Genomic DNA, 25,107 nt, shown 5'->3' with positions numbered 1-25,107 from the left:
CACAATAGCGCAGAACGAGCGCTGGCCGAGGACGGCAAAACAGATAGAGCGGCAATATGGCACCACTCGCGGAACGGTGACAACGTGGCAAAGGACATGCCTCGAGGAAGTAGTTGAGGGCACTGTCCGAAATTCATAATAGGAAGGTATGTCTCATTGCCCGCTACAGAAACGACGGTGTGTGGGAAGTAGATATTGTGGGAAATCAGGACTGAAGTTGCGTGAGGAAGGACATAGTCTCTGTCAGATACAGTTGAACAGGGTAAAACAGTGATTCTTGAGGTGGGAAACGAATAAAATCTGCAGAACAAAGCTCAGTTGGGAGGCTTGAGCAGGAGGTTAAATGGAAAGGGGTAGGTGAAGTTGTACAACACCGGCTGGACAGTCAATCAGAGCACAATGGGTGGTCAGAAAGTCGAGTCCGAGCATCACATTGTTGGGGCAGTGCTCGAGCACACAAAACAAAACGGACGTGTGGCGGCCGGCGACACTGACACGTTCAACACACATTCTAAGTACAGCCGCATTTCCACCGTCGGCAACCTGGAGCACTCTAATCGTAGCAGAAGTAACCACTTTCTTCAGCTGCGTTCGAAGCTCTGCACTCATGATGAAAATTTGCGCTCCAGTGTCGATGAGTGCTGTAACAGGCAAACCATCCACGTCCAAGTCCAGAGGTTCCGATCAGTAGGCAGGGTCAACAGAACTTCAGGCGGGCGTGCTCTAGCACCATAACCTCCAGAAACTACTCCCGTTAGTTTCTCGTCGGAAAGCGGCAATGGTAAGCTGGGAACGGAGAGCGACGCAGCTGCAGGATGAATGGCAGCGGCGACTGCGGCTAGTCGGAGTGGCTCGGGCGTTGTGCCTTTTCGAACTCAGTGGAGAGTTCAGGCGAACGAGGATTTAGTAGGGAGCGGCGGTAGGCGGAAAAGTTTGGTGGCGAGTGGACTTGCCAGGAACTTTGGAAGTGGGGAGGGGTGTGACGCGCACGTCCACAATAGAAGCAGATGTGTCTATAATCGTGCGTGCGCCATTAGGCCGAGTTGCGATAGCTCGGGCACAGACGATACTGGCTTCGATGAACAGATGCAGAGGTAGGAGACGAATCACAGTCAGGACGGTTGGCGTAGCAGATGGACGGCAGACTCGCATTGGCATGTTCTTCGCGAATGACCGATTGAATGAGGTACACTCATAGTGAAATGTTTAGCGCGCACAATCTACAAGGACACAGTGAAGGGGGGGGCACACGAGCGCTTACTCACAACGGTTTCTTTTCGGAAACATACAGAACATACATACCACAGCTATCAGCGCTGAGCATGTGCAACAAGAGTCGTCAGTATAAACAGATTGAAAAGGTTCAACCAGTATTTAAGTATGCAAATTGATTGTCAGTGATTGCAACTGATGGTTGGCTTATGCATTTTTCAGCAGACCTTTTGATATGAAACGCTTCTGCAATTTCACGTGTTTGTTTTTATCCGAAAGCAAAATGTCAGTGTCAAGAAATACCGGATCACAATGACATAGATTACAGTGGCTCAACAAGTGCGAATACTTTTCTTTACCGAGAGAACATTCATGTTCGTTTAGACGGGTGTTTATGCACTGACTGGTTTGTCCTATGTACATGTTGCCACAGGTCAACGGAAGCCGGTACACAACACCTATTCGACATTTTGTGAATTTTTGATTTTCTTTAAGACCGCAGCTGCATTTTTTACCCAATTGTCAAACTTATTTGAAATAGCTTCGCACAGTTTTTGCACCTCATTAGGAGCGCTGAAAACCACTTCAAAACTATACTGGCTGGCAAAATTCTTTAACCCATGGGAGAAATAATGGACGTAAGGTACAACCGCAAGGCGCTTTCTGTTCGTGCTAAGCCTGTTCCTTGAATCTCTGTGTTCTACACCCTTTACTATTTTTACTACCTTTTCGGCCGCTCTGACTATAATGTGTTCCGGGAATCCCACTGAAGCTAGTCTTGTTACCTGATTGGCAAAGCTTTCTTTTATTCGGCGGCAACAAGATTTTACCAAAGCAGCCCGAACGCAAGACACCGCAATTCCGCTTTTCACAATCTTCGGATGTCCTGATTTGTACTGTAATACGCGTTTTTTTTTATCTAGGGCTGTACATCTGGCATGCGTGGTCGGGTAGCAATCGCAGAGACAGATCTAGAAACTGCAGTTCGTTTTCTTTGGCAATCTCATGGGTAAGCTTAAGGCCTAGGCCACATTCACGAAACATTTTTAGTACAATAACCGCTTTACAGCCACGTTCATTTCCATCAAAAATAACCAAAAAATCATCAACAAATCGGAACATTTTTGCCAAGTTTCCTATAGCACTGTGAATACTTTGGTCTACACGAGCTAGAAAAATGTCTATTAGTATTGGGGCTACCTTGGAACCTTTACATATACCTAATTTTTGCAAATACATTGCTTCATTCTAACCGACAAAAGTAGAGCTAAGATAAAAGAATAGTACTTGCATAAAGCCTTCCACGGGTACTCCGCTCTCATTTCTAAATTTTACTTCATCATTATCTTCGCAAATACACATTTTAACACTCTTTAACAGCTCTGTGTGGGGAATCGAGTAAAATAAGTTTTGTCTGTCAACAGTGAAGGCGCTGCATCCCTTTGTTTTGTGCTCCTTCAAATATTGTACAACTGCCTCAGAATTACAGATTGCTAACGGATCGGGGATTCTTAACGAGGAAAGCTGTTTCTGGATAAACGATACTACCTGCTGCTGCCAAGTGCTTCTTTCAGTAACAATGGCTCTCAACGGCTCTCAAGGTTTGTGCGTCTTACATGAGAAAAACACTTCAAGATGCAGGCCCTTTGCTTTTTTTGACTGAGGCACATAGGCTTTCTAAATTTAGGGAACGAAGTAATCCAATAGCCAATGTTTTTCTTTGGCAGGTTTAACATCTATCCTCTTGAATTTTTTTTCCATAGCTTCACAAGCTTTTTGACGAAACATACCATCAGATAGGACAACAAAACATCCTTCTTTATTGGCGGTGAGAACACGTAACCTTCTAAAAGCCAAGTCTCCTGCCACTAGGTTGAGCCGGTTGGGACTCACAAATGCAGTTTTTGCCTTCGCAATCGCGTCTACACGTTCAGAAACACACCTTGCACGTTCTTCTTCAGGAACCAGTCGGGAGACGGCTCTCGATGTTGCCAGCTTCGCAGGTGGACCCAGTGCCTGTTCCAGTGCGAACTTTGGCCCGAGATGCAGAAGCTTGTTGTTCTCTTCTGGAATAAAATATTCCTCGAGCCGTACCACTCTTCCTTCTGTAGAAGATGCCTTCGTGACAGTGGGCAAGAGCGGTCTCACCGTGTTCCAGAGGAACTCCGTTGTCTTATCCGCTGTTTTGCACCAGTCCAAGAAGAGTCGTCTGCTGGTACCAACGCACTGTGTCTTGCACGCTACACGCTAGCAGTCTTTATGGTGTCGCACTTGCCTCCACGATTCAGACGCATTTATTCGGCATATTCTCCTGGTGTGTCCTATCGACGGTTTGATGAAGCCACATACAGGTACGCTAGCGACCGGGAGTCGTCAAAGCACAGCGCCACTGGTGTGGCAGAAGACGCTGCTTAAATTTTTCGCCAGACTATGGGCGCTATAACGTAAAGCTAGGCCGGTATATTGTAGCGATGCCTTTTCCGATTCTATGCTTTTTCAGGCTTTTCGCGCTTGGCCAGTGGGCAGTGGCCCACATTATCAACGGGATCAGACGGCCGTGTGTGGTGGATCATAAGAATAGCATAGAATAAGGCATAGGGCATCGCTACAAAATAGCGGCCCTATTCCAAAGATTTCTATTACAATTCTGCAATCATCCATCCGGCATTGGCCAACAAATTTTTTTTACCACCCCCACTTCTCTTGTCTCTGACGCGACGTCACGAAAACAGCGGCAACTCCCCATCTGATATGATGTGAACACACTGATTATGCATGGCTGCAAAGAACAAAAGAAGAATAGTTATTTCTGATTCGACGCCTTTTCACCGTTAGACCTTGGCTATTGGTCAAAAGTTTTCCGGCTGCACACACTTCACCTGCCTGTCACGCGACGTCACAATATCGCGAAAACTCACCGCGTGAAAGTTCGTTGCGCGCGTTAAAAATGCATTAATATGCCGAACAAAACTGAATTTTTCCCTGAATAACCGCAGGATGTCCCGTTCCGAAAGGAATTAAAGATGGCTGCCGCCGATCACTCAGGCACTGAATACTCGCACCTGCCGGAGAGCATGGGTTTATTTGCGTACAATAATACTTTTTGCGTGGCTGTGTAACGTTTTCGAGCACTTTCGGTACGTTTACGACCTCGCTTAGTCAACTTTTCTTCGTTGATGATTTCTTTTTGGCATTCTTAACCTTCCGTTGCATGCTGCCGAGATTTTCGACGAGCCACCCCAAGCTAAGCAAGAGAAAACGGACGAATCGCAGACGCCGCACCACCCTCTCGATGCGGTTATCAATTTTCAGTGCACTGGCTCGGCCCCACCCAATCCCTCTCCACTAGAGCCGTGCTCTTCACCTCTTATCAGCCAATTAGATAAGACAAGCCGCTCAGTGTAGGCAATGTCATTCGTTTTTAAAGCAAACAAAAGAGACCTCCTATAAACGAGGAAAGCATTTGATTGGTCTCCTTAAACAACCCGGCGTGTCGTCGCCCGATGCTTGCGTCGGCGGTTACGCAAATTTGACGTCAGGAGATTGGAATAAAAACATATTGGAATTGTTTTACGTTATGGAGTCTTATATGTACGTCGTTCTCGGAGGAAGCGGGCTCACACGGAAGACAAAGGTCTTCGCACGTCCATGAAGCAGCGGTGTTGGGTAGATTTGTGAACTGCTGAACTATGCGCCAGTTCTTCGCGTCTCCAAAGCGGCGACATTCTTTATGATCTGGTTGATCGCTGTTATGTTTTTGTAAACAAGAAGGTTAAACCTATCGTCCACGATCTCTTTTAAAACGTGGCTGACGTTGTCTGCCTCTGCAATATTGCTTCCACCTTGCGGCAAAGAGCGAGGACGTCCTGGATGTACACTACGTAAGATGCAGTGGACGTCTGCGCACGGACCCCTAGGTCCTTCTTAGCAGCATGTTGGCGGCCGATGAGCTTGCCGAGCTAATTTCTTCTGTTTGTACTGATGCCAACTTGTAATTTCTTCTTCATGTGTCTCGAACCAGACCCGCGCATATTTCTTTGGGCAGAATGTAATGTTAGCCAGCATGAACTTGTTATCCCACGTGTTGTGTGCGCTGACACGTTCGTAATTCTACAACCAGTCATCCGCGTCAAAGTTGTCTATCCCGGAGAACATCCCAGGGTCCCGGGGCTGGGACAGGCTGATTTTCGGTGGCGTCGATGGGGTCGCGATTGAAGACCATCCTTCAGTTGGCATGGCGGCCAGGTTACGTCCGCTGCGCAGCTCCGTCTTGTATAAGTAAATACCCAGCACCTGCACCAATGATGTTACGGGAAAGAAGAAGCGTACGTGGATTTACAGACTGCTTTAATGGCTGAGCTAACGTGCGTAGAGAAGCGATAGCAAAAATCTTCGTCGTCGTCTCCCTGGACACCATCCATATCCTGTTTTTCAAACAATATACACAACAACAATGCAATAAAGTAATCAACAACAATAAGGTAATCGAAAATTCTTGCTAGCTCTAAGAAATAAAAAGACACCCACGCATTACTTTGATCGTGTAAGGGGCGGCACGACACTTGCGGCAGCGTGCCCTGCGAGCGAACGCGTGCACGCGTACACGCACAACGAGAGGCTCAAGAACTGCAGTGGCCCACCCACAGGCACCGATGTGAGACGAGGAAAGTCTACGCTCGAGGCAACACATGTGGAACGCTGCGGGTGCTGAACGATTCAGAAAGTCAGCAATTTTCAGCAAGAAGATATCGACGTCTCCAGCTCGACGGGTGAGAGGCGCCATGCCTCGTTTCGCGCCGATTTTGGAGGAGCCTAGCGCGCAAATATATTTTTGTATATATCTAGCGAGACGAAAGCCGCGCACTCTTTGTATTCGGGCAATCGCACGGAACAACGGCTCGTCGTTATTCCACACTTCTCTATCTCTTTCCATTTCTTTAACATTTCTTATCTCGTTTCCCGCAGCACTCCTTTGTTGCCCGCTCGAGCGCCTCGAGCGGAGGAGACGGAAGGAAGTGAATGTTAAAAAATGCTAACGAAATAAATATGTTAGAAAATGGAGTACTTGTGAACGAAAAACAATTTTAAGGCTACACGCAGAATTTTATAACCGGGGAAGTAATCAGTGTGCGCCTAGCGATCAATGTAAAACGCAGTTTTCTTCATTTATACTGTTTTTACTGTAGCCAACTTTCTCCAGTCTTCGTTTCTTTTCTTTCGCTCTGTCGAGCGTATACATATTGTTACATGTTTTTGTATTTTATCGTTGCTGAAATGAAAACTGCAGGAGCGGCGACACAAGGGGAGCTCGCGCAATGTTTGGTGCTCCATCCCCGTCCCTGCTCACTATTTTGCTTGTGCTGTTTTAATCTTTGTTCGCACCTGTCGGGGTTTTCTCTCTCTTTCTTTGTTATTATTATTTATTTTCGTAAAGCATTTGTCGGACTAACCAAAATGAAGCCTCTGCCATGGCAAACGTCGCCTTGGAATCTTCTACAGCGATTCCGGGGAGTGGTGTTTATATCTTTTCATCGACACTCGAGCGTCATTACCACGTCACTCGTAATTATGAATACGCGCTATCCTCATTCTTCTTGTAGACTTGTCGCTACACAACCTAGATGTTTGCACGATGCTATGCTGCTTATACAGAAATAACACAGGTCCACACAGCTTCGCGACCAGCAGGAGCAACAACATTTACCCTCCACAACATTTGAATATACTCTTATTGCTTCTCTGCAATTGTTGCGATTTGCAACGGTTGTCTACCCTTTTACCTTGCGGCCAGTGGTACTCCTTATGCACTTGGCTGCATTAATGATTTGCTGTTGGAGGTCTCGATCACGCACGCAGGAACGTAATCGCAAAGAGATCAAATAGCGCCAAAGATTGAACCGAACTAGAAAAACGAGAATAAAAAAAAGTAAATGGCATCCATGGAAACTGACCCTGGTAACATTTAAAACACGAACTCTCTCGAGTGAAGCTAGCTTAGCAGGCCTGCTTGAAGAACTATCAGGAAAATATTTAGGATATCATTGGCCTTAGTGACGTTAGATGAACTGGCTTATACAGTGCTGACTAATGGCCATGTCCTCTGCTATTCAGAACTTCCAGATAATAAGCAGTACGGAGTAGGATTCTTAATCAACAGGGACATAGTGGGCAACATTGACAAATTCTACAGCATTAATGAGAGAATAACAGCAGTCGCAATAAAACTTCATAACGGGTATAAATTAAAGGTAGTCCAAGCCTACGCTCCAACCTCCAATCATGATGATGCTGAAGTAGATCAGTGTTATGAAGATATTGGATTAGCGATGAGAAAAGTGCAAGCTCAGTATACAGTAGTGATGGGCGACTTCAATACAAAAGTGGGGCAAAAACAGACGTGTGAACAAGCAGTTGCCAATTACTGTGTCGATTCTAGTAACAGTAGAGCAGAGATGTTGGCACACTTCGCGGAAAGGAATAAACTGCGCATAATGAACACCTTCTTGAAGAAGCGTAGCAACAAAAAGTCGACATGGAAAAGCCCTAATTGTGAAACTAGAAATGAAATTGATTTCATACTTTCTGCCGGTCCCAGCATAGTGCAGGATATAGAAGTGATAGGTAGGGTAAATTGCAGTGATCACAGGTTAGTGAGGGTTAGAATTCACCTGAATTTGAACAGAGGAAGAGTAAAATTGGTGAGGAAGAAACATGCCAACCTAGATGCAGTAAAGGTAAAAGCAGACCAATTCAGGCCGGCACTTGCAAACAAATATGCAGCCTTATAACAGAGAGATGAAGGTGACATAGAGCTAATGAATGAAACCTAACTAGGCTGACTTCAGAAAAAGCAATTGAAAAGGGAGGCAAGGCACCAAGGCAACCAATACGTAAGCTCCCCCAAGCACCGAAGTACCTAATAAAGAAACGACAAAGAATTAAACTATCCAACTCAAGAGGTCAGATAGAACTCGCAGAATTTTCAAAACCGATAAACAAGGAGAAAATCAGGAATATTCGAAATTATAACGCAAGAAAGAGTGAAGAAGCAATAAAAAATTGACGCAGCATCAAATTAGAAGAAAACTTGGCATAGGACAAGCCAAGATATATGCGCTAAAAGATAAGCAAAGTAATATCACCAGCAATTCCGAAGATATAGCGGAAGAATTCTGTGCTGACCCGTACAATACCCAGAGCTTCCACGATACCTCCATTGGAAGTAGTAAAGAACAGGCTACAGAGAGAGGCTCCTTCTAAAGCTAGCGATGAAATTAGAAGCGCCTTGCAAGACATGAAAAGACGAAAAGCGGCAGGAGAAGTTGGGATAACAGTCGATTTATTCAAAGATGGAGGAGACAATGCTTAAAAAACTGGCGGCTCTCTATACGAAGTGTCTATCGACTTGAAGGGTGCCAGAGAACTGTAAGAATGTCAACATTCTACTAATCCACAAGGGAGAAGTTAAAGAATCGAAAAAATATAGGCCCATTAGCTTATTTCCAGTATTGTGCAAAATATTTACCAAGGTAATTTTCAATCGAATAAAGGCAACACTTGACTTCAGTCAACCAGAGAACAAGCTGGCTTCAGGAAGGGACACTGTAGAATGGATCGCATTTATGTCATCAATCAAATAATCGAGAAATCTGCAGAGTCCTAGCAGCTTCTCTATACGACTTTCATAGATTACGAAAAGGTACTTCATTCAGTACATACGTAGACCAGCAGTCATAGAGGCATTACGTAATCAAGGAGTACAGGAGGCTTACCTAAATATCTTGGAACATATGCACAGAGGTCCCACAGCTACCCTAATTCTCCACAAGAAAAATAGAAAGATACCTATAAAGAAACGCGTCAGACAAAGAGACACAATCTCTCCAACGCTGTTCACTGCATGCTTGAAAGAAATATTCAAGCTATTAAACTAGGAAGTTTTAGGAGTAGGGATCAACGGCGAATGTCTCAGAAACCTTCGGTTTGCAGATGACGTTGTCCTGTTCCGCAACATTGGGGACGAGTTACAACAAATTGTTGAGGACCTTAACATAGAGAGAATAAGAATGGGGTTGAAGGTTAATATTCATAAGAAAAAGATAATGCTCAATAGTCCGGCAAGGGAAGAAGAGTTCAGGATTGCCAATCAGCCTGTAGTTTGTGAACGAGTACGTTTACATAGGTCAATTACTCACAGGGGACCCTGATTATGAGAAGAAACCTTAAAGAAAAGTAAAAATGGCTTGGAGCACATTCGGTAGACATTGACAGTTCCTGACTGGAAGCTTACAATTATTATTAAATAGAAAGATGTGCAGTCAGTGCATTCTATCGGTGCTAACATATGGGGCAGAAACCTGGAGACTGACAATGAAGGTCGAGAACAAGTTTAGGACCGCGCAATGAGCGATATAACGAAGTATGCTAGGCGTAACATTAAGAGACGGGAAGAGAGCGGTGTGCATCAGAGACATAAACAGGTATAGACGATATTCTAATTGAGGTTTAGAGAAAGAAATGGAGATGGGTAGGTCATGCAATGCGTAGGTTATATAACTGGTGGACGATTAGAGTTACAGAATGGTTGCGAAGGGAAGCGCAGTCGAGGACGGCAGAGCACTAGGTGTGGTGATAAAACTAAGAAATTTGCAGGCGTTAGCTCGGATCGGTTGGCGCATGACCGGGGTATTTGGAGATCGCAGGGAGAGGCCTTCGTCTTGCAGTGGACATGAGATATGCTGCTGCTTCTTCTTCTGATGATGATGATGAAATTGGTATTGTGAACTTAAAAACGGACCTGAAAAGTAGGAGGTTTGTTTATCATGTTTACACCTGCCACGCTACATATTTTTCTTCTTGAATGTTTACTTTTATTTTTTTAGCGATAAGATTCTTTGCATCCTGCCTTTATAAACGGTTTAGCAGTTCCTTCTAATGAGAAGTTTCTTGGTCTGTCGACGGCACAATATTCCTTGCAAGTTTGCACGCTGTTTGGATCCCACCGATGGCATCGGTTGTTGGGAACTCGGCGCTGACGCCCGTGGTTGTACCTGGGTCGCAAGCCCCAAGGGTAGCGTTGGCCTGGCGGCCTGGGGTACAACTGGAAGCATCCGAAGGTCCCGGCAAAGCATGAGTCGACTGGTAACAACAAAACAACTTGTTTATTTTAACATCGCAAAGAGTTGGCGGTCAGGTTGACCGAAGTAGAGAGACGGGAGAGCACTTTACTCAACAGTAGAAATCGGAGCCCTCCTCTTGGCGTCCGGGGGCAGCTGTTTTTATACTCTCGCAGTTGAGGGCAAGAAGGAACCCCTCAATAGACGAGCACGTGATTGTACAATGGGCTAATGGTGACGCACACTGTCGTAGCGCCGCCGGTCGGGCACAAAGACTGGGAGGAGAAGGTAACTTCGGCTCTCGTAGCGCCTCTGGTCGGGCACAATGACTGGAAGGAGAGGGTGACCCCCTGCTGTCGCATCGCCGCCGTTCGGGCACAATGGCACATACACTCACACACGCACATGAAGACACGTGGCATCGGAACATGCCTGGAAACGCCTGGAAACGCCTGGCGGGGAGCGTTGCGGCGACGCCGAACGGGCCAAAATGTCTGCCGCCCCGCCGCAGTCGCGCCGGCAAAACCGCGCGTCGCAGGCGAAACGCAGCAGCGGGAGCGTTGCGGCGACGCCGAACGGGCCAAAATGTCTGCCGCCCCGCCGCAGTCGCGCCGGCAAAACCGCGCGTCGCAGGCGAAACGCAACAGACCGCCCCGCCGGGGGAAGGAGATCCCGATGGACAGGGGACTGCATCCGCTGTCCGGAGGGATGTCGCTCGATGATGCTCATAACCGAAGTCGGGCGTCCCTCGACGTTTCTTGAGCGCAGCGCAGAGAGAAGGCCTCGTTCTCTCGTTCAGGTTCGCACGGGACACTGCAAAGTGACTTCGGGAGAGTTCACATTTTTGTTCTCGTTCCCGGCAAGCGTTAGAACTACGCTGAAACTCAACCGCTCAGTCAGCAAGCACGGCACAACCCTCACTAAGCCCTGCCAGGCTCTTTCCCCTTTTTATACCACTGCCTAGTTCCTTACAGTAGTCTAGCATCACTCAGAACGCGTCCACAAATTGGAAAATTGCACTAGAAAGCATATCATCACTTTGAAACACTAAACAAAAGCAATATGTTAAAAAAAATCCTGCCTCAGGAAGAAAAACATCAGTAACAAACAATTTTGAGGCTGATTCCTACGTTAGGGGCTTCGACTTAAGCCATCGGCGTTACCGTTGAGACTCCCCTTTTTGTAACGCACCTCAAAGGAATATTGTTGTAAAGCGAGGCTCCAGCGCAGGAGGCGGCCATTTTTGGGAGAGATGGTCTGCAGCCATTGGAGAGGGCAGTGATCCGTCTCAATGATAAACCTCGAGCCGGCTAGATAGCATGACAATTTCTGAACGGCCCACACGAGACATGCACACTCTTTCTCGGTGGCGCTATACGCCTGCTCACGACTGGTCAGCTTACGACTAGCATACAGGACGGGGTGTTCTACTTCTCCCTTTTCCCGTTGGCACAGTACAACGCCCATGCCTCGCTCACTAGCATCGCACTGAACAATGAACCCTTTTGTATAGTCGGGCGATCGTAGCACAGGCTGGTTTGTTAGGGCACTCTTTAGGGCGCTAAAAGCTCTTTCCTTTGTCTCGTCCCAGACGACTGTTTGAGGCTCTGACTTTCTTAGAGCATCCGTCAAGGGAGCCGCGATATCAGAGTACCTGGGGATGTACCTCTGATAGTAGCCGGCGACACCTAAGAACGACCGAATATCGGTCTTTGTGCGCGGTTGCGGAAAGTCTCGCACAGCGGCCACCTTTATTTCAGAGGGGCGGCGACGACCCTGACCAATCACGTGACCGAGGTAGACAACCTCGGCCTGTGCTAACTGGCACTTAGGAGCCTTTACTGTCAAGCCCGCTTCGCGCAGGCGGGTTAGCACTGCCCGCAAGTGTGTCATATGCTCAGACCAGGATGCGGAGAATATCGCTACGTCGTCTAGATACGGTAAAGCGAATTCTTGCTGTCCCCGCAACACTTTATCCATGAGGCTTGAAAAACAGTATGGCGCGTTCTTCAAACCAAAACTCAACACTTTAGGACGGAATGTTCCCATTGGTGAAATGAACGCCGCATACCTACTAGCCTCTTCTGTAAGTGGAACCTGCCAATAACCCCTGACAAGATCTAGGGTGGAAATAAACTGAGCGCTACTAACTTTCTCAAGGCGCTCCTCGATGTTAGGGATCGGATAAATTTGATCCTTAGTGATGGAATTAAGCCTGCGGTAGTCGACGCAAGGACGAGGTTCCTTGCCCGGTACCTCAACTAAAATCAAAGGGGAGGTATAATCACTCTCACCTGCCTCAATAACACCGAGCTGTAGCATTTTCTTTACCTCAGCCTCCATAATATCGCTCTGGCGGGGTGACACCCGATACGCCTTGGATCGTACTGGCTCTGGGGAGGTAAGTTCTATATCATGAGTAAGTACAGAAGTCCTACCAGGCCTCTCAGAGAACAGACCTTGAAACTCTTGTAATAGCTGGTGTAGTTCGGTTTTCTGCTCGGGCGACAGCGGTGCTTTACTGATAAGGTCACTAATGACTTGACCGGTGTCTTCCCTGTTCGTCACTGAGCCTAGTCCCGGAAGCTCGACCGGAAGCTCTTCAGGAACGTTTACCATCATGCACACCACTGCTTCCCTTTGTCTATAAGGTTTGAGCAGATTACAGTGGTAAACTTGCTGTGCTTTCCGCTTTCCTGGCAGACTTACCACGTAGTTAACGTCCGACAGTTTCTGAACAATTCGTGCTGGGCCCTCCCACTGCACGTCTAGTTTGTTGTTTAGCGATGTGCGCAATATCATGACCTCATCGCCCACCTCAAAACGACGGGCCCTGGCTGTCCGATCATAATAAACCTTGGCCCTCTGCTGGGCCTTTGTCATTGCTTCACCTGACAACTCCTTTGCCCTTCTTAAGCGTTCGAGGAGCTTAAGTACGTACTCCACCACGACTGGGTCGTCGCCCCTACCTTCCCACGATTCTCGAAGCATGCGAAGCGGAGATCGAAGCGAGCGACCGTACACCAGTTCAGCTGGCGAAAACCCCGTAGCCGCATGCGGCGCGGTCCTTAAAGCAAACATCACCCCAGGCAGACACAGCTCCCAGTCAGTTCGATGTTCAAAACACAACGCTCTCAACACGCGCTTCATGACGGAGTGGAGCTTCTCAACGGAATTCGACTGTGGGTGGTACACTGAGCTGTGTAGCAGCTTTACCCCACACCTTTCGAGAAAAGTTGTCGTCAAAGCGCTAGTAAACACTGTGCCCTGATCTGATTGGATTTCCGCAGGAAAACCAACTCGCGCAAATATGGACAGTAGTGCATTGACTATCTCAACTGAGCTGAGTTCTTTAAGCGGCACTGCTTCAGGGAACTTTGTCGCTGGGCAGATCACAGTCAAAATGTGTCTGTACCCCGTGGCTGTTACCGGCAGTGGTCCCACTGTATCAATAACGAGCCGTCTAAAAGGTTCCGTAATGATAGGTACCAATTTCAACGGCGCCCTCGATTTGTCCCCTGGTTTGCCCACCCGCTGACAGGTGTCACATGACCTCACGAAGTGGTCTGCGTCCCGAAAACACCCTGGCCAATAGTACTCTTGCAAGAGACGGTCTTTAGTTTTCTTAACTCCTAGGTGTCCGGACCACGAACCCCCATGCGTCAAGCGCAACAGATCCTGACGATAGCATTCAGGCACGATCAGCTGATCGAACTCCACTCCTCGGCGGTCTAGATACTTCCGGTACAGGACTCCACCTCTTTCCACAAAACGCGCAGTTTTCCTGGCGATACCTTCTTTGACATTGCAGCGCACGTTTTCCAGGCTGCCATCCTTTTTTTGCTCGGCTATCAAAGCCGACCGGCTGACTTTTAGCAACCTATTAAGTCCGTCTGACGTAGGCGCGATGAGCAAATCAGTAGATAGCTCTTCTAACTTTCCCGCATCGGGATTTTCCTCTCCGGTATCTGGTGCCTTTAACGTTACAGACTCAAGTTTATTCAGTTCGGGCGTGCTCTGAATATCAGCTTGCTGCGCCTCTGACCCTTTTTCGTTGTTTGATAACGTCGGCCCCGCAACTACCGCCTTTGCAGCGAGCTCCCGAACCTTCGATCTGGTTAAGGCCTGAACACTAGCTTCACCAAACAAAAGCCCCTTCTCGCGCAGGAGGCGATCGGACCTGTTTGAAAATAGGTACGGGTACTGGGGGGGCAGCATAGATGACACTGCCGCCTCCGTTTCAAGTGCTCCGAAAGGTCCTTCAATAAGCACTTTTGCTACCGGCAGACACACGCTATGAGCTTCCACGGCTTGCTTGATCCATGCGCACTCGCCCGTGAACATATGGGGTTCTACGTAAGACGGGTGAACTACATCCATCGTAGCTGCGGAATCGCGAAGCACTCGGCACTCTTTCCCGTTCACGAGGAGGTCTCGCATGTAAGGCTCGAGAAGCTTCATGTTCTCGTCAGTGCTGCCTATTGAAAAAAACACAACTTTTGGTGTTGTTTCCGGACACTGCGCCGAAAAGTGACCCGGCTTCTGGCACGTATAACAAACGCGCGCTCGCCTCATCTCGAACCGCTTTCTGCGTTTGGCTGCCGCCGTCTCTTTACGTTTGGTCGGACTGCTTTCACTCGCATCCTCCCTACGCGTGTCCCCCTTTAATCTCATGGGCGTGAACCTCGGCCTCTCAAACTTGGAGCCAAATTCACCCTTTTGACCGTCCTTAGCTCCGCGAGCCCGACGCGTCACAAACTCCTCGGCTAGCTCAGCGGCTTTAGCCACCGTACAAACGTCTGGCCTATCCAAGACCCAGTATCGCACGTTCTCCGGTAACCGACTATAAAACTGTTCTAGCCCGAAGCACTGCAGAACTTTATCGTGGTCACCAAACGCTTTCTCTTCTTTGAGCCACTCCTGCATGTTTGACATAAGCCTATACGCAAACTCTGTATATGACTCACTTCTGCCTTTCTCATTTTCCCGAAACTTCCGACGGAACGCCTCCGCAGACAGCCGGTACTTTTTTAGCAGACCCGATTTTACTTTGTCGAAATCCTCTGCCTCCTCTCTATCCAAGCGAGCGACTACGTCGGCCGCCTCGCCGGGTAACAAAGTGAGCAAGCGCTGTGGCCACGTTTCCCGAGAGAACCCCTGCTTCTCGCACGTTCGCTCAAAGTTAACCAGGAACAAACCAATGTCCTCTCCAAGCTTAAACGGCCGCATCAGGTCAGTCATTTTGAACAATACTCGTTCTCCTGCACCGTGTGCCTGACTTCCATTACGAGCGCGTTCCATCTCTACCTCGAGACGCTTCATTTCCAAAGCGTGTTCGCGCTCTTCTTTTTCTTTCTGCTCTTTAAGTTCGCGCTCCTGTTTCTCTTTTTGCTCTTTAAGTTCGCGCTCCTGTTTCTCTTTTTGCTCTTTAAGTTCGCGCTCCTGTCTTTTTGACCTCTCCTCAATAGTCTCAAGGCATCCCGACAGCTCGTCATCCTCAGCCTCTAACTCAAGAATAGCCTTTAGCAGTTCTGGTTTTCTGAGTTTGTCCGAGACATCCAGACCCAACTCTCTTGCAAGCTCCAACAATTTCGGTTTGCGCAACGACTTCAAATCCATGGCTGCTCTGAATGCTGCTTTCTCTACTGCCTATTATTGTCTTGCCGCAAACTAACCCGGCAGCAACGACAACCACAATTACCAGCTCTGTTTCTAACACTAAGAAAAGCCTGGCAAAGCTCAGAAGAAGAAAGTCCCGCACTCACCAAACTTCGCAGCCAAGAGTCCAGCGCAGTCGTTCCGCTGCAGGCAACCAGTCATCACACAGGGCTCGTTGCACTGCTCCCGGATCGTTGTTGAGCTGCTCAGCATACAGTCAACTGCATATCTTCGCTGCTGGCCTCCGTTGTCGCGATCTCACCGCTGGCAGACAGTTGTTTGGATCCCACCGATGGCATCGGTTGTTGGGAACTCGGCGCTGACGCCCGTGGTTGTACCTGGGTCGCAAGCCCCAAGGGTAGCGTTGGCCTGGCGGCCTGGGGTACAACTGGAAGCATCCGAAGGTCCCGGCAAAGCATGAGTCGACTGGTAACAACAAAACAACTTGTTTATTTTAACATCGCAAAGAGTTGGCGGTCAGGTTGACCGAAGTAGAGAGACGGGAGAGCACTTTACTCAACAGTAGAAATCGGAGCCCTCCTCTTGGCGTCCGGGGGCAGCTGTTTTTATACTCTCGCAGTTGAGGGCAAGAAGGAACCCCTCAATAGACGAGCACGTGATTGTACAATGGGCTAATGGTGACGCACACTGTCGTAGCGCCGCCGGTCGGGCACAAAGACTGGGAGGAGAAGGTAACTTCGGCTCTCGTAGCGCCTCTGGTCGGGCACAATGACTGGAAGGAGAGGGTGACCCCCTGCTGTCGCATCGCCGCCGTTCGGGCACAATGGCACATACACTCACACACGCACATGAAGACACGTGGCATCGGAACATGCCTGGAAACGCCTGGAAACGCCTGGCGGGGAGCGTTGCGGCGACGCCGAACGGGCCAAAATGTCTGCCGCCCCGCCGCAGTCGCGCCGGCAAAACCGCGCGTCGCAGGCGAAACGCAGCAGCGGGAGCGTTGCGGCGACGCCGAACGGGCCAAAATGTCTGCCGCCCCGCCGCAGTCGCGCCGGCAAAACCGCGCGTCGCAGGCGAAACGCAACAACGCGTTGACAGAAGTACAGTGATAGGTGTCCGTGTCATCATTCAGGTAATTGAGAAATCTGCGGAGTACAATCAACCTATGTACATGGCTTTCATAGATTATGAAATGGCATCTGATTCTGTAGAGATACGAACAGTCATAGAGGCATTGCGTAATCTAGGAGTACAGGAGGCATCCGTGAATATATTGGTACGGAAGGATAACAAAAGAGGAAGGAAGAAGAAGATCGCGAGACTCTGGCTGCTGCGTGTTGTTGCTGATCAGCTGTTTTTAACTGCACTGACTCTGCTTGTGTACATATTGTAAATACAGTCTTTTTGCACTCCCAACATCCCCGTAACAATATTGAGAAATGCCTACAAACATTCCACACCTACGTTGGTTCTCCACAAGAAAAGTTACCAATCAAGAAAAGGTTCAGGCAAGGAGACAATTTCTCCGATCCTCTTCAATGCATGCTTAGAAGTATTCGAGCTGTTAGACTGGGAAGGCTTACGAGTGGGGATCGACGCCGAGTACCTCAGCAACCTTTGGTTTGCAGATGCCGTTGGCCTATTCAGCAACACCGGGCACGCGGTACAACAAATTATTGAGGACCGAGAAATTGAAAGAGTTGGGTTGAAAGTTAATACGCTGCAGACAAAACTAATGTTCAATATCCTGGCACGAGAACAAGAATTCAGGATCTCCAATCACCCTGTCGAGTCTGTACAGGAGTACTTTTACCTAGGTCGATTACATACAGGGGACCCTGATCATGCGAAGTAAATTGACAGAAAAATAAAGATCGGTTGGAGTGCATACTGTAGGCATTACCAAACCCTGATCGGGAGTTTACCGCTGCCGTTAAAAAGAAAAGTGTACAATCATTGCATTCTACCAGTGTTATCATGCGGGGCAGAAACTTGTAGGTTAACAAAGTTCGAGAACAACTTAAAGATCGCGCAAAGAGCGATGGAACGAAAAAATGTTAGACGTAGCGTTAAGGAACAGGAAAAGAGCGGTGGAGATATGGGGATAGGCGATATTCTGGTTCACATGAAAAAGCAGTCTCTGTAGCACGCCGCAACCTTCGCTTCTCATTCCAACGAGCAGCTCTTTCTCCAGGAGGCATCTCGCCTCGTGAGTGTCTATCAGAGGCAAGCGCAGCTGCTTATATACCGCCGCGACGCCGCGAGCGACGGCGCAAGTTGGAGCCGCGTTTCTCCTCTGTCGCGACGTCACGGTGTCACGGGGTATTGAAGGCGACACCGCCGCGCCTGAGGAGCTGGGTTGAGCCCTAGTAATATGCTTCGCATAAAAGAAAAACTGGAAATGCGCATGCCATATAATGCGTAGGGTAGATAACCGGAGGTGCCTAGGGAAGGTAAGCGCAGTCTAAGAAGGCATAAAACTGGGTGGGGTGATGGTATGGTATGGTATTGTATTGTACGATGAACTTTATTAATGTCCTGAAGATCAACCCTTAGGTTGAAGCAAGCGGCTCCCACAGAAATTGGGAAATTTCCAGGCGCAAGTTGGAATCATCCAGCACAATATGGGTAATTTGAGATCGCAGCGAGAGGCCTTCGCCGTGCAATGGACATAAAACAGGCGGCGGCGGTGACTGCTGCTGCTGCTGCTTGCTTGCTTGCTTGATTGATTGATTGATTGATTGATTGATGATGATGATGGTGGTGATGATGATGATGTAAGTGGAAGAGAGACAAAAAGATATGACGAATAAAAATGTAGAGAGGTTAACCAAAGCTTGTTCTGGTTGGCTACCCTGCACGGGGGAAGGAGTAACCGGACAAAAAGAGAAAGGCAGTGGAAGGGAGGAGAGTGAAGAAGAGAGGTAACCGCGCACAGAAGAGAGCGGTAACAGGTTGCGCTCCCAACGTCTGTAGAACCCAGGAAGCTGAGCAGCGCGAATAAAGCCTTCTGTCGGAGTTTCTTGCATTGGCGTAGAACTTTTTGTTCTGATAGTGGCCGATTCTCCAGTCATGACGTCCAGCAATGTGCACATCACTTGCCTCTTGGCACAATAGCGCGGAGAAAACACAGGTAATGTCTGTGAGTGTCTCGTCACAGTGCATATGTCGCACGTGGGGCTGTCATCCATTGCAATACGGAAGATATAAGATTATTTTAAATGCGAGGCCTAGCCACAAACAGTACAGCATGGCCTGTTGACGACACGGTAACCCAAGCGGTAGATGCATCTGTATATCCGGATACAAAGCGACACACGGTGAAAAGGTTCGAGCCGCACAGGGGCAACGTACATTCACGGAACAACAATGGAAGCCCAGCTGCAGCGTCCCTTCGCGAGAGAGAGAGAGAGAGAGAGAGAGAGAGAAACAACTTTATTGAGCCGAGCTCGACATCTTCTTAGACGCCGTCGATGGAAATGGTTCCCTCTTCACGGGACCCATATGCTTCCCTAGCTGCCTGGCCCCTGGAGATCAGGACGAGCTGGTCTTCCAGGGCCGTGCTGGTTAGCAAGGTCTCCCATCGCTCGGTAAGGGTGGATGAGGGATGGAGTAGGGTAGTGGAATCAAGGCACATTGACCGCTTTCATGTAGACATCGGGGACTTCATCGGCGTGGTAATTGTCTCTGATACTACAGCATCCCGGAAGCAATTCAAATATTGTGTCATGTGCCTTGTCGTGGGTGCGATGATGGGTCTGTAGATTTTCTGACGACAGTTGTTCACTGAGTCCGTGGTTCTGTATGCCCTAAGAGCTGCCTTGGAATCACACAATAATGTACATTATTGCGGTGGCTCCTGATTGATGAAATCAAGAGCAGCATAGTGTACAGTAAGCGCTGCGCCTATGGGTGGGGCCACACATGATGTTTTCAACTTGATTTCTTCATATTTTGCTGAGATCAGGACTGCACTAGCAGCGCTGTTGAATTGTACCGAACCATCTTTGCAGACAACTTGCCAGATTCTGCTGATGTTGGAAAGGTGGTCGGAGATTGCTTGCTTTAATGCTTGCAAATGTGCTCCAGTTCTTTTGTTTTGTTTTGTTCTTGTTTTTTTCATGCCCGGAATTGTCTATCGTACTTGCGGCCGGTGCAGACGCCACAAATGAGCTTATATTTGTGTAGTAGGTGTGAATTGTGTTGGCAAGTAGGACTGCTGTCTTGCAATAGCTTTCGAAAATGTTCAATCCCGCCTCTTAGCCGACAGGTTGGCCATATGGTGCGAGGGAAGCCGAATCAAGTGTCCAATGTACGCTACCAGTACATCTCTAGCAATGCATACTGCAACAGAATGATCTCTGGCAATGGCCTACGTCGATGGCCTAAGTCGATGGATGATGTATTAGTTTCTTTTTGTTTTGTTAAACCAAGACACATTCTCAGTGCTTGGGCTTGGACAATGTGGAGTCTGCGAATGTTTGTCGTGCAAGTATTTCCTTGTACAGGAATGATGTACCTCAGGAATCCCAAAAATAGTGCGTTATGTAATGGCAACGTTGACGATACTGGCACGCCCTAGAACTTCCCACCGAGAAATACGAGAAGGTCGACAAAAGCGGCCAAATGCTTTGTCATGTACAAGATGTGAGGGAACCAAGTTTCTATCAACGATGACTCCAATGAATGAGTGCGCTTGTCTGTTTGGCACAGCTTGTCCATTGATCCGCAAAGCGCACGTTGTGCGACTAAAAGCAGCGAGTGCACACTAGTCAGGTGAACTAGCCCAGGCCAGGAAGCGGAAAGAATATACAGGCAAAACGGCAGGAGGTCAGAAGAAGAAAGGTCGCTGCATGGCAACAGTAGGAATAAGTTATGTAAATGTATACGGCGGTTAGAGCGAGTGCGAGTCCGTTTGTTTATTCTGTTGTATCTCCGCTCTTCGTAATCAAGACTGCACGTGGTATAAAAGGTTGACGCCGACGAGAAGAGTGTGGGTGTGGGAAAAGGCCGGAAGGGCCTATTGCAGGTTTAAACAGCGTGAAAGACACGCACAAAGTTGAACGTACGCACAGTACTAGAGCTGTTCCACCAACTCAAAATTTTAACGTGATAGCGTTAAGTAACCCGTGGCGCGGAAAATCCGGCGTCCAGCGTAGGACGTCGCTTCGACAAGAAGAATTTCGAACGAAATTCCGAAGTTGCTCATGCCTTGTCTTTCATTCTTTACAAAGTTATTCCTCGGAATTTCGAGAACAGCAGCCTACAAACAAATGTAACGAAAAAAAAAGCACCGACAGCGTATGTCCTTTATGTTAGCTCCCCCCCTTCTCAGACTGAAATATCAAAAAGTGCGAAACAATAACAAGAGATTGACCCATACAAGAGGCCGCGTTTCTACGAGAAAGCTCGCCTTCGTGCATAGGGTTCGCTGCCAGCGTTTCCCGGTAAACGTTACGGTTACATAAGCTGCAGTTGCCGGGAAGCATGAAGAGCAGTAAGGGGTCTTTGAAAGCTATCGCGGTTCACTTTTAAAGGCGAATCTTAAGCGTCCTCCAAATTTTTATTTGCAGCGACCACGTTTCATGTTTTCCTTTGGCCGGGCGCACTTCTATATAACCATTACCAGGCTTGCCGTGGCTCTTGCTGAGGTTTGTTCTTTTGTGATCTGCACCGTTTTCTCCCCTGCTGCATTTTGTAGAAGTGAGCTAAGTTAGAAGCTGTCACAGTAGCTTACGGGTAATGCATCATCCGAAGCGCTGTCTTGAGAAGGCGGAGCAATTGCCGGCCTCGATCGCCAGGCTAAACCCTCCTGCAGCTACAACACACTGTCATTACCAAGGTTAAAAGGCGAGCGAAGAAGCTAAGAGAGGAGCAGAGGCAAACAGGCGGGGCTGTAAGTGTAATGATGCGCATCGCTTGCTCCTGCTCGCGAGAGAAGAGGCAGCACTGGAGCAGCTGCCGGCCTTCCGGTGACCTGCGTGGCTGTGGATTATTCGCGGGGGATAGTGAAGCTGACGGACCCACATATGTGTACTTGAGCACCGCGGCAGGAGGAGGCGCGTATGAAGGATGACGCGGGCGATAGGCGAACAACTTTGCGTTAATACCCAAGAATTTTCGATAACTTGGAGACACTTATACTGCAGCCGCGTGCGTGGCAGTGCGGCCCGTTTACGAGAATCAATATGAAGTGTTGCCATGAAAAATAAAATTAAGAAAGTGCGCGAAAGAAGAGAAAGCAGTTTCGATTTAGTTTACGTTATTGCCTGCAGTTAGTCCATGCGATCATCTTAGTTGTCATCGAGTTTTCGCTAATCGTTGCGCCTAAGCAAAGTAATAACACCGACAGGAAAAGATCTTTTCTGAGCGTTGACGATGACCTAATCTTGAAGGTATATGCAACGAGAGGGCAAAAAAGTGATCACATGGCGTCATTTAGGCATCCGATTCCAATGAAGCGTGCTTGACAACATTTGTCTCCGATATTGTAATGACTTGCCTTGCTCAGTTTACTATAGCAGGACAACCGTTGGTTCTGCTCACGCCAACATCGCCTTTCGTCCCACTCTGCAGGGATGTCGGAGGCGAGCCGCACAGAGCGCAGCTTCCGCTCGGCGGATCCGGCCTCGCCGAGCAGCGCCGACGAGCGGCGTGCCGAGGCGACCTCGTCGGGAAGCCCGCCGTCCGCACTGCCTCCGCCAGGCAGCGCGTCACTGGTCACGGGTGTGGGAGGCAGCGGCGAGCCTCCGTCCCGGCCGAGCGCGTACTGGGACGACCCCCACTTCAGGCCCCGCTTCGACAACAGCACCGAGCGGAACGTCACCGCGCAGCTGGGCAAGTCCGCCTTCCTGCACTGCCGGATCCGACAGCTCGGCGACAGGACGGTCAGTGCCCGTTCACTACGCTCACTTGTGTGGGATCGTTGGCACTTGGCATGTTGAAAAAAAAAGTTTTCTGTAGCTTAGGGACGTGAAAAAAGAAGGATGCACACGTCAGAAAGCGATATCTCTGTCCATAGCGCACTGTCTTTGTGTATCCTTGCTTCTTCACCTAACTGCGCTACAGAAATATTTTACTAAACGCGCATAAACTCATGCCTTTATTTCGCACACGCGCACATTTCTGTTTTGAGCAGACGGCTAAAGCCATTGCGCCATTTGTAACCTCAATAAGACACTTTTGCCAAATCTGGTTTTGCCCGATTGCCAAAAAAAAAAACGCCTTTGCCTTTTTCGAACTTTCCGGCTAGTCCCTTCGTTTAATTTCAGCGCAGAAGTAGAAACGCATCCCAGCAAATATATATAAGGGTTCCACAGCTACCTTAGTTAATCATAGGAAAGCGGAAAAATTCCAATAAAAAAGGGGTCAGGCAAGGAGATGCAATCCCTCTAATAGCTTGCACTTTGTGCTTAGGAGTATTCAGTTGGTTTGACTGCGAGGCTTTAGGAGTGCGGATCAAAGGGGTACATTTCAGCAACCTGTGGTCTGCGGATGACGTTGACGTGTTCAGCAGTGGCGGAGATGGCTTTCAACAAATCATGCGGGATCTTGGCCGGGAAAGTTTATGGCATCTTGCGGCTGGTCGTTTCGGAGAGCTGTATTATTAGCCGCTCTCTACGGCTATGGTATCACCTTCGACTAGTCGAAAGAGAGCTCGCGGCTTGCGTGCGGCTGGTTCTTTTCGATCGCTCTTCTTTCGCGTCGATCGCCCTCCGAGCACTGTGGTCTGAGCTACAGAGACTCTGAAAAGAATTAGGAGAGGGAAATGTGGCGCTAGTGTCAGCGGGTGGCCAAGGCATTCATGCCGCTTCCATCATTTCCATCATTCCCATGGTGCCGGAATCGCTCGCAGGTTGGTTAAGCCAGCATGGAAATGATGGCTAGCACACGTATTTGGCTAACCTTCGTCCTTAAAGTGGTTTTGTGACTTAACACACTCATCATTTGTAACCGAATATTGGTGTATAAATGAATATAAATGACAAAACAAAGAAAAAATGAAATCAAGGACGGGATTTGAACAGATGCCCTCTAGCACAGAAGGCAGATATTGCAACTATTACGCGACGGAAGCATGCGTCGACATGCGTCCTTAAGAATTTCCCACGGAAAAACCTGTGCGTTGAGACGCTTTGTGCGTTTCGATTTGATCACGGACGCACGCGTCCATAAGCGGACCCGCTGTAGTTATTAACGATTATGCATGTTGGCAGAGTATTGATTCTTTTTGCATTTACAAAATAATAGATTGTTCTAAAATGTAGGCAAATAAAAGCAGACAAAACATAGTAAACCAGCCCGAACGACGTCTGACGCCACCATAACGAAGATCGAACAAATCCACGTGCTAACCATCATTCCCGTCCATGTTCCCCATGGTGGCTGAATACTCGCCGCGCTAGAGTTCCCTCCATTCATGAAGGAAGTACAGAAGATAGGGGAGAGCATACCCCAACGCGGTTGAAGCCAACCTGGTGGCCCAACACGGGATCGCACGTCAAAGTGCGCGTTTGGTTTTAGTGTTCCCACTCTACAGGCAGAGCCAGGGCAGGTCAGCCAAACAAGCACGCACCGAATAAAAACTACTGGCATAGCTGCTGGAAGCCAAAAGTCTCAGCAAAAGCTCGATTCCTGCTCCGTGATCCCGACGCGAGAGGTCTCGTGTTTGGCCACCACTGTGGTTTCACGGAGCGTTTGCTTGCCAAGGCCGGCTGCGCGACGTAATATTTTACCTTCCTCCATGCCTCGGGTAATTATTGCAGGAAACGTTGTGGCTGATGCAGTCGTCGAGATTAAGTGCGTTTGGCGTCACGTGATCACAACACAGCGTTGCGGCATAGCCGCTGTTGGCGACGGTCCACCGTAACCCGGACCTCCGCATGCTGGTGTCTTGGCAAACGCTCGACGTAAATTGGCTTTAGCCACGTAGTGTTGCACTTCTCCAAGTGAGAGTTACGCGTTCGGCTTGCGCGCTCGTCCTCTGCCTCTGAGTTCGAGGAAAGTCGGATCCGACCGACCCTGAGCCAGAGGGTGGAGACGAGCTGTCGAAGACGTCATTAGAGTATGTGCCTGGGGTGTAACACGCAGAAGAATGCTTATGTAGGCCACAGACGATGCTGATCATGAGATGGAAATTTACAGTCGAATAAAAATA

The 25,107-nt window shown here is 48.6% G+C and overlaps 1 protein-coding gene across 1 annotated transcript in view; it reads left to right on the top strand.

The window, feature by feature from the left end:
• The window catches only part of LOC142571330 (neurotrimin-like), a 420,775-nt gene that overhangs the window by 289,555 nt on the left and 106,113 nt on the right, over positions 1-25,107 (top strand). Inside the window, exon 2 of the mRNA XM_075679599.1 lies at positions 22,527-22,837. Coding sequence (XP_075535714.1) covers positions 22,527-22,837 — 311 coding nt within the window. The remainder of the gene's footprint in view (positions 1-22,526; positions 22,838-25,107) is intronic.

This window comes from Dermacentor variabilis, chromosome 2 (assembly GCF_050947875.1).
Source record: "Dermacentor variabilis isolate Ectoservices chromosome 2, ASM5094787v1, whole genome shotgun sequence".
NCBI classification, from domain to species: domain Eukaryota; kingdom Metazoa; phylum Arthropoda; class Arachnida; order Ixodida; family Ixodidae; genus Dermacentor; species Dermacentor variabilis.
This window is presented reverse-complemented; position numbering and strand designations above follow the sequence as displayed.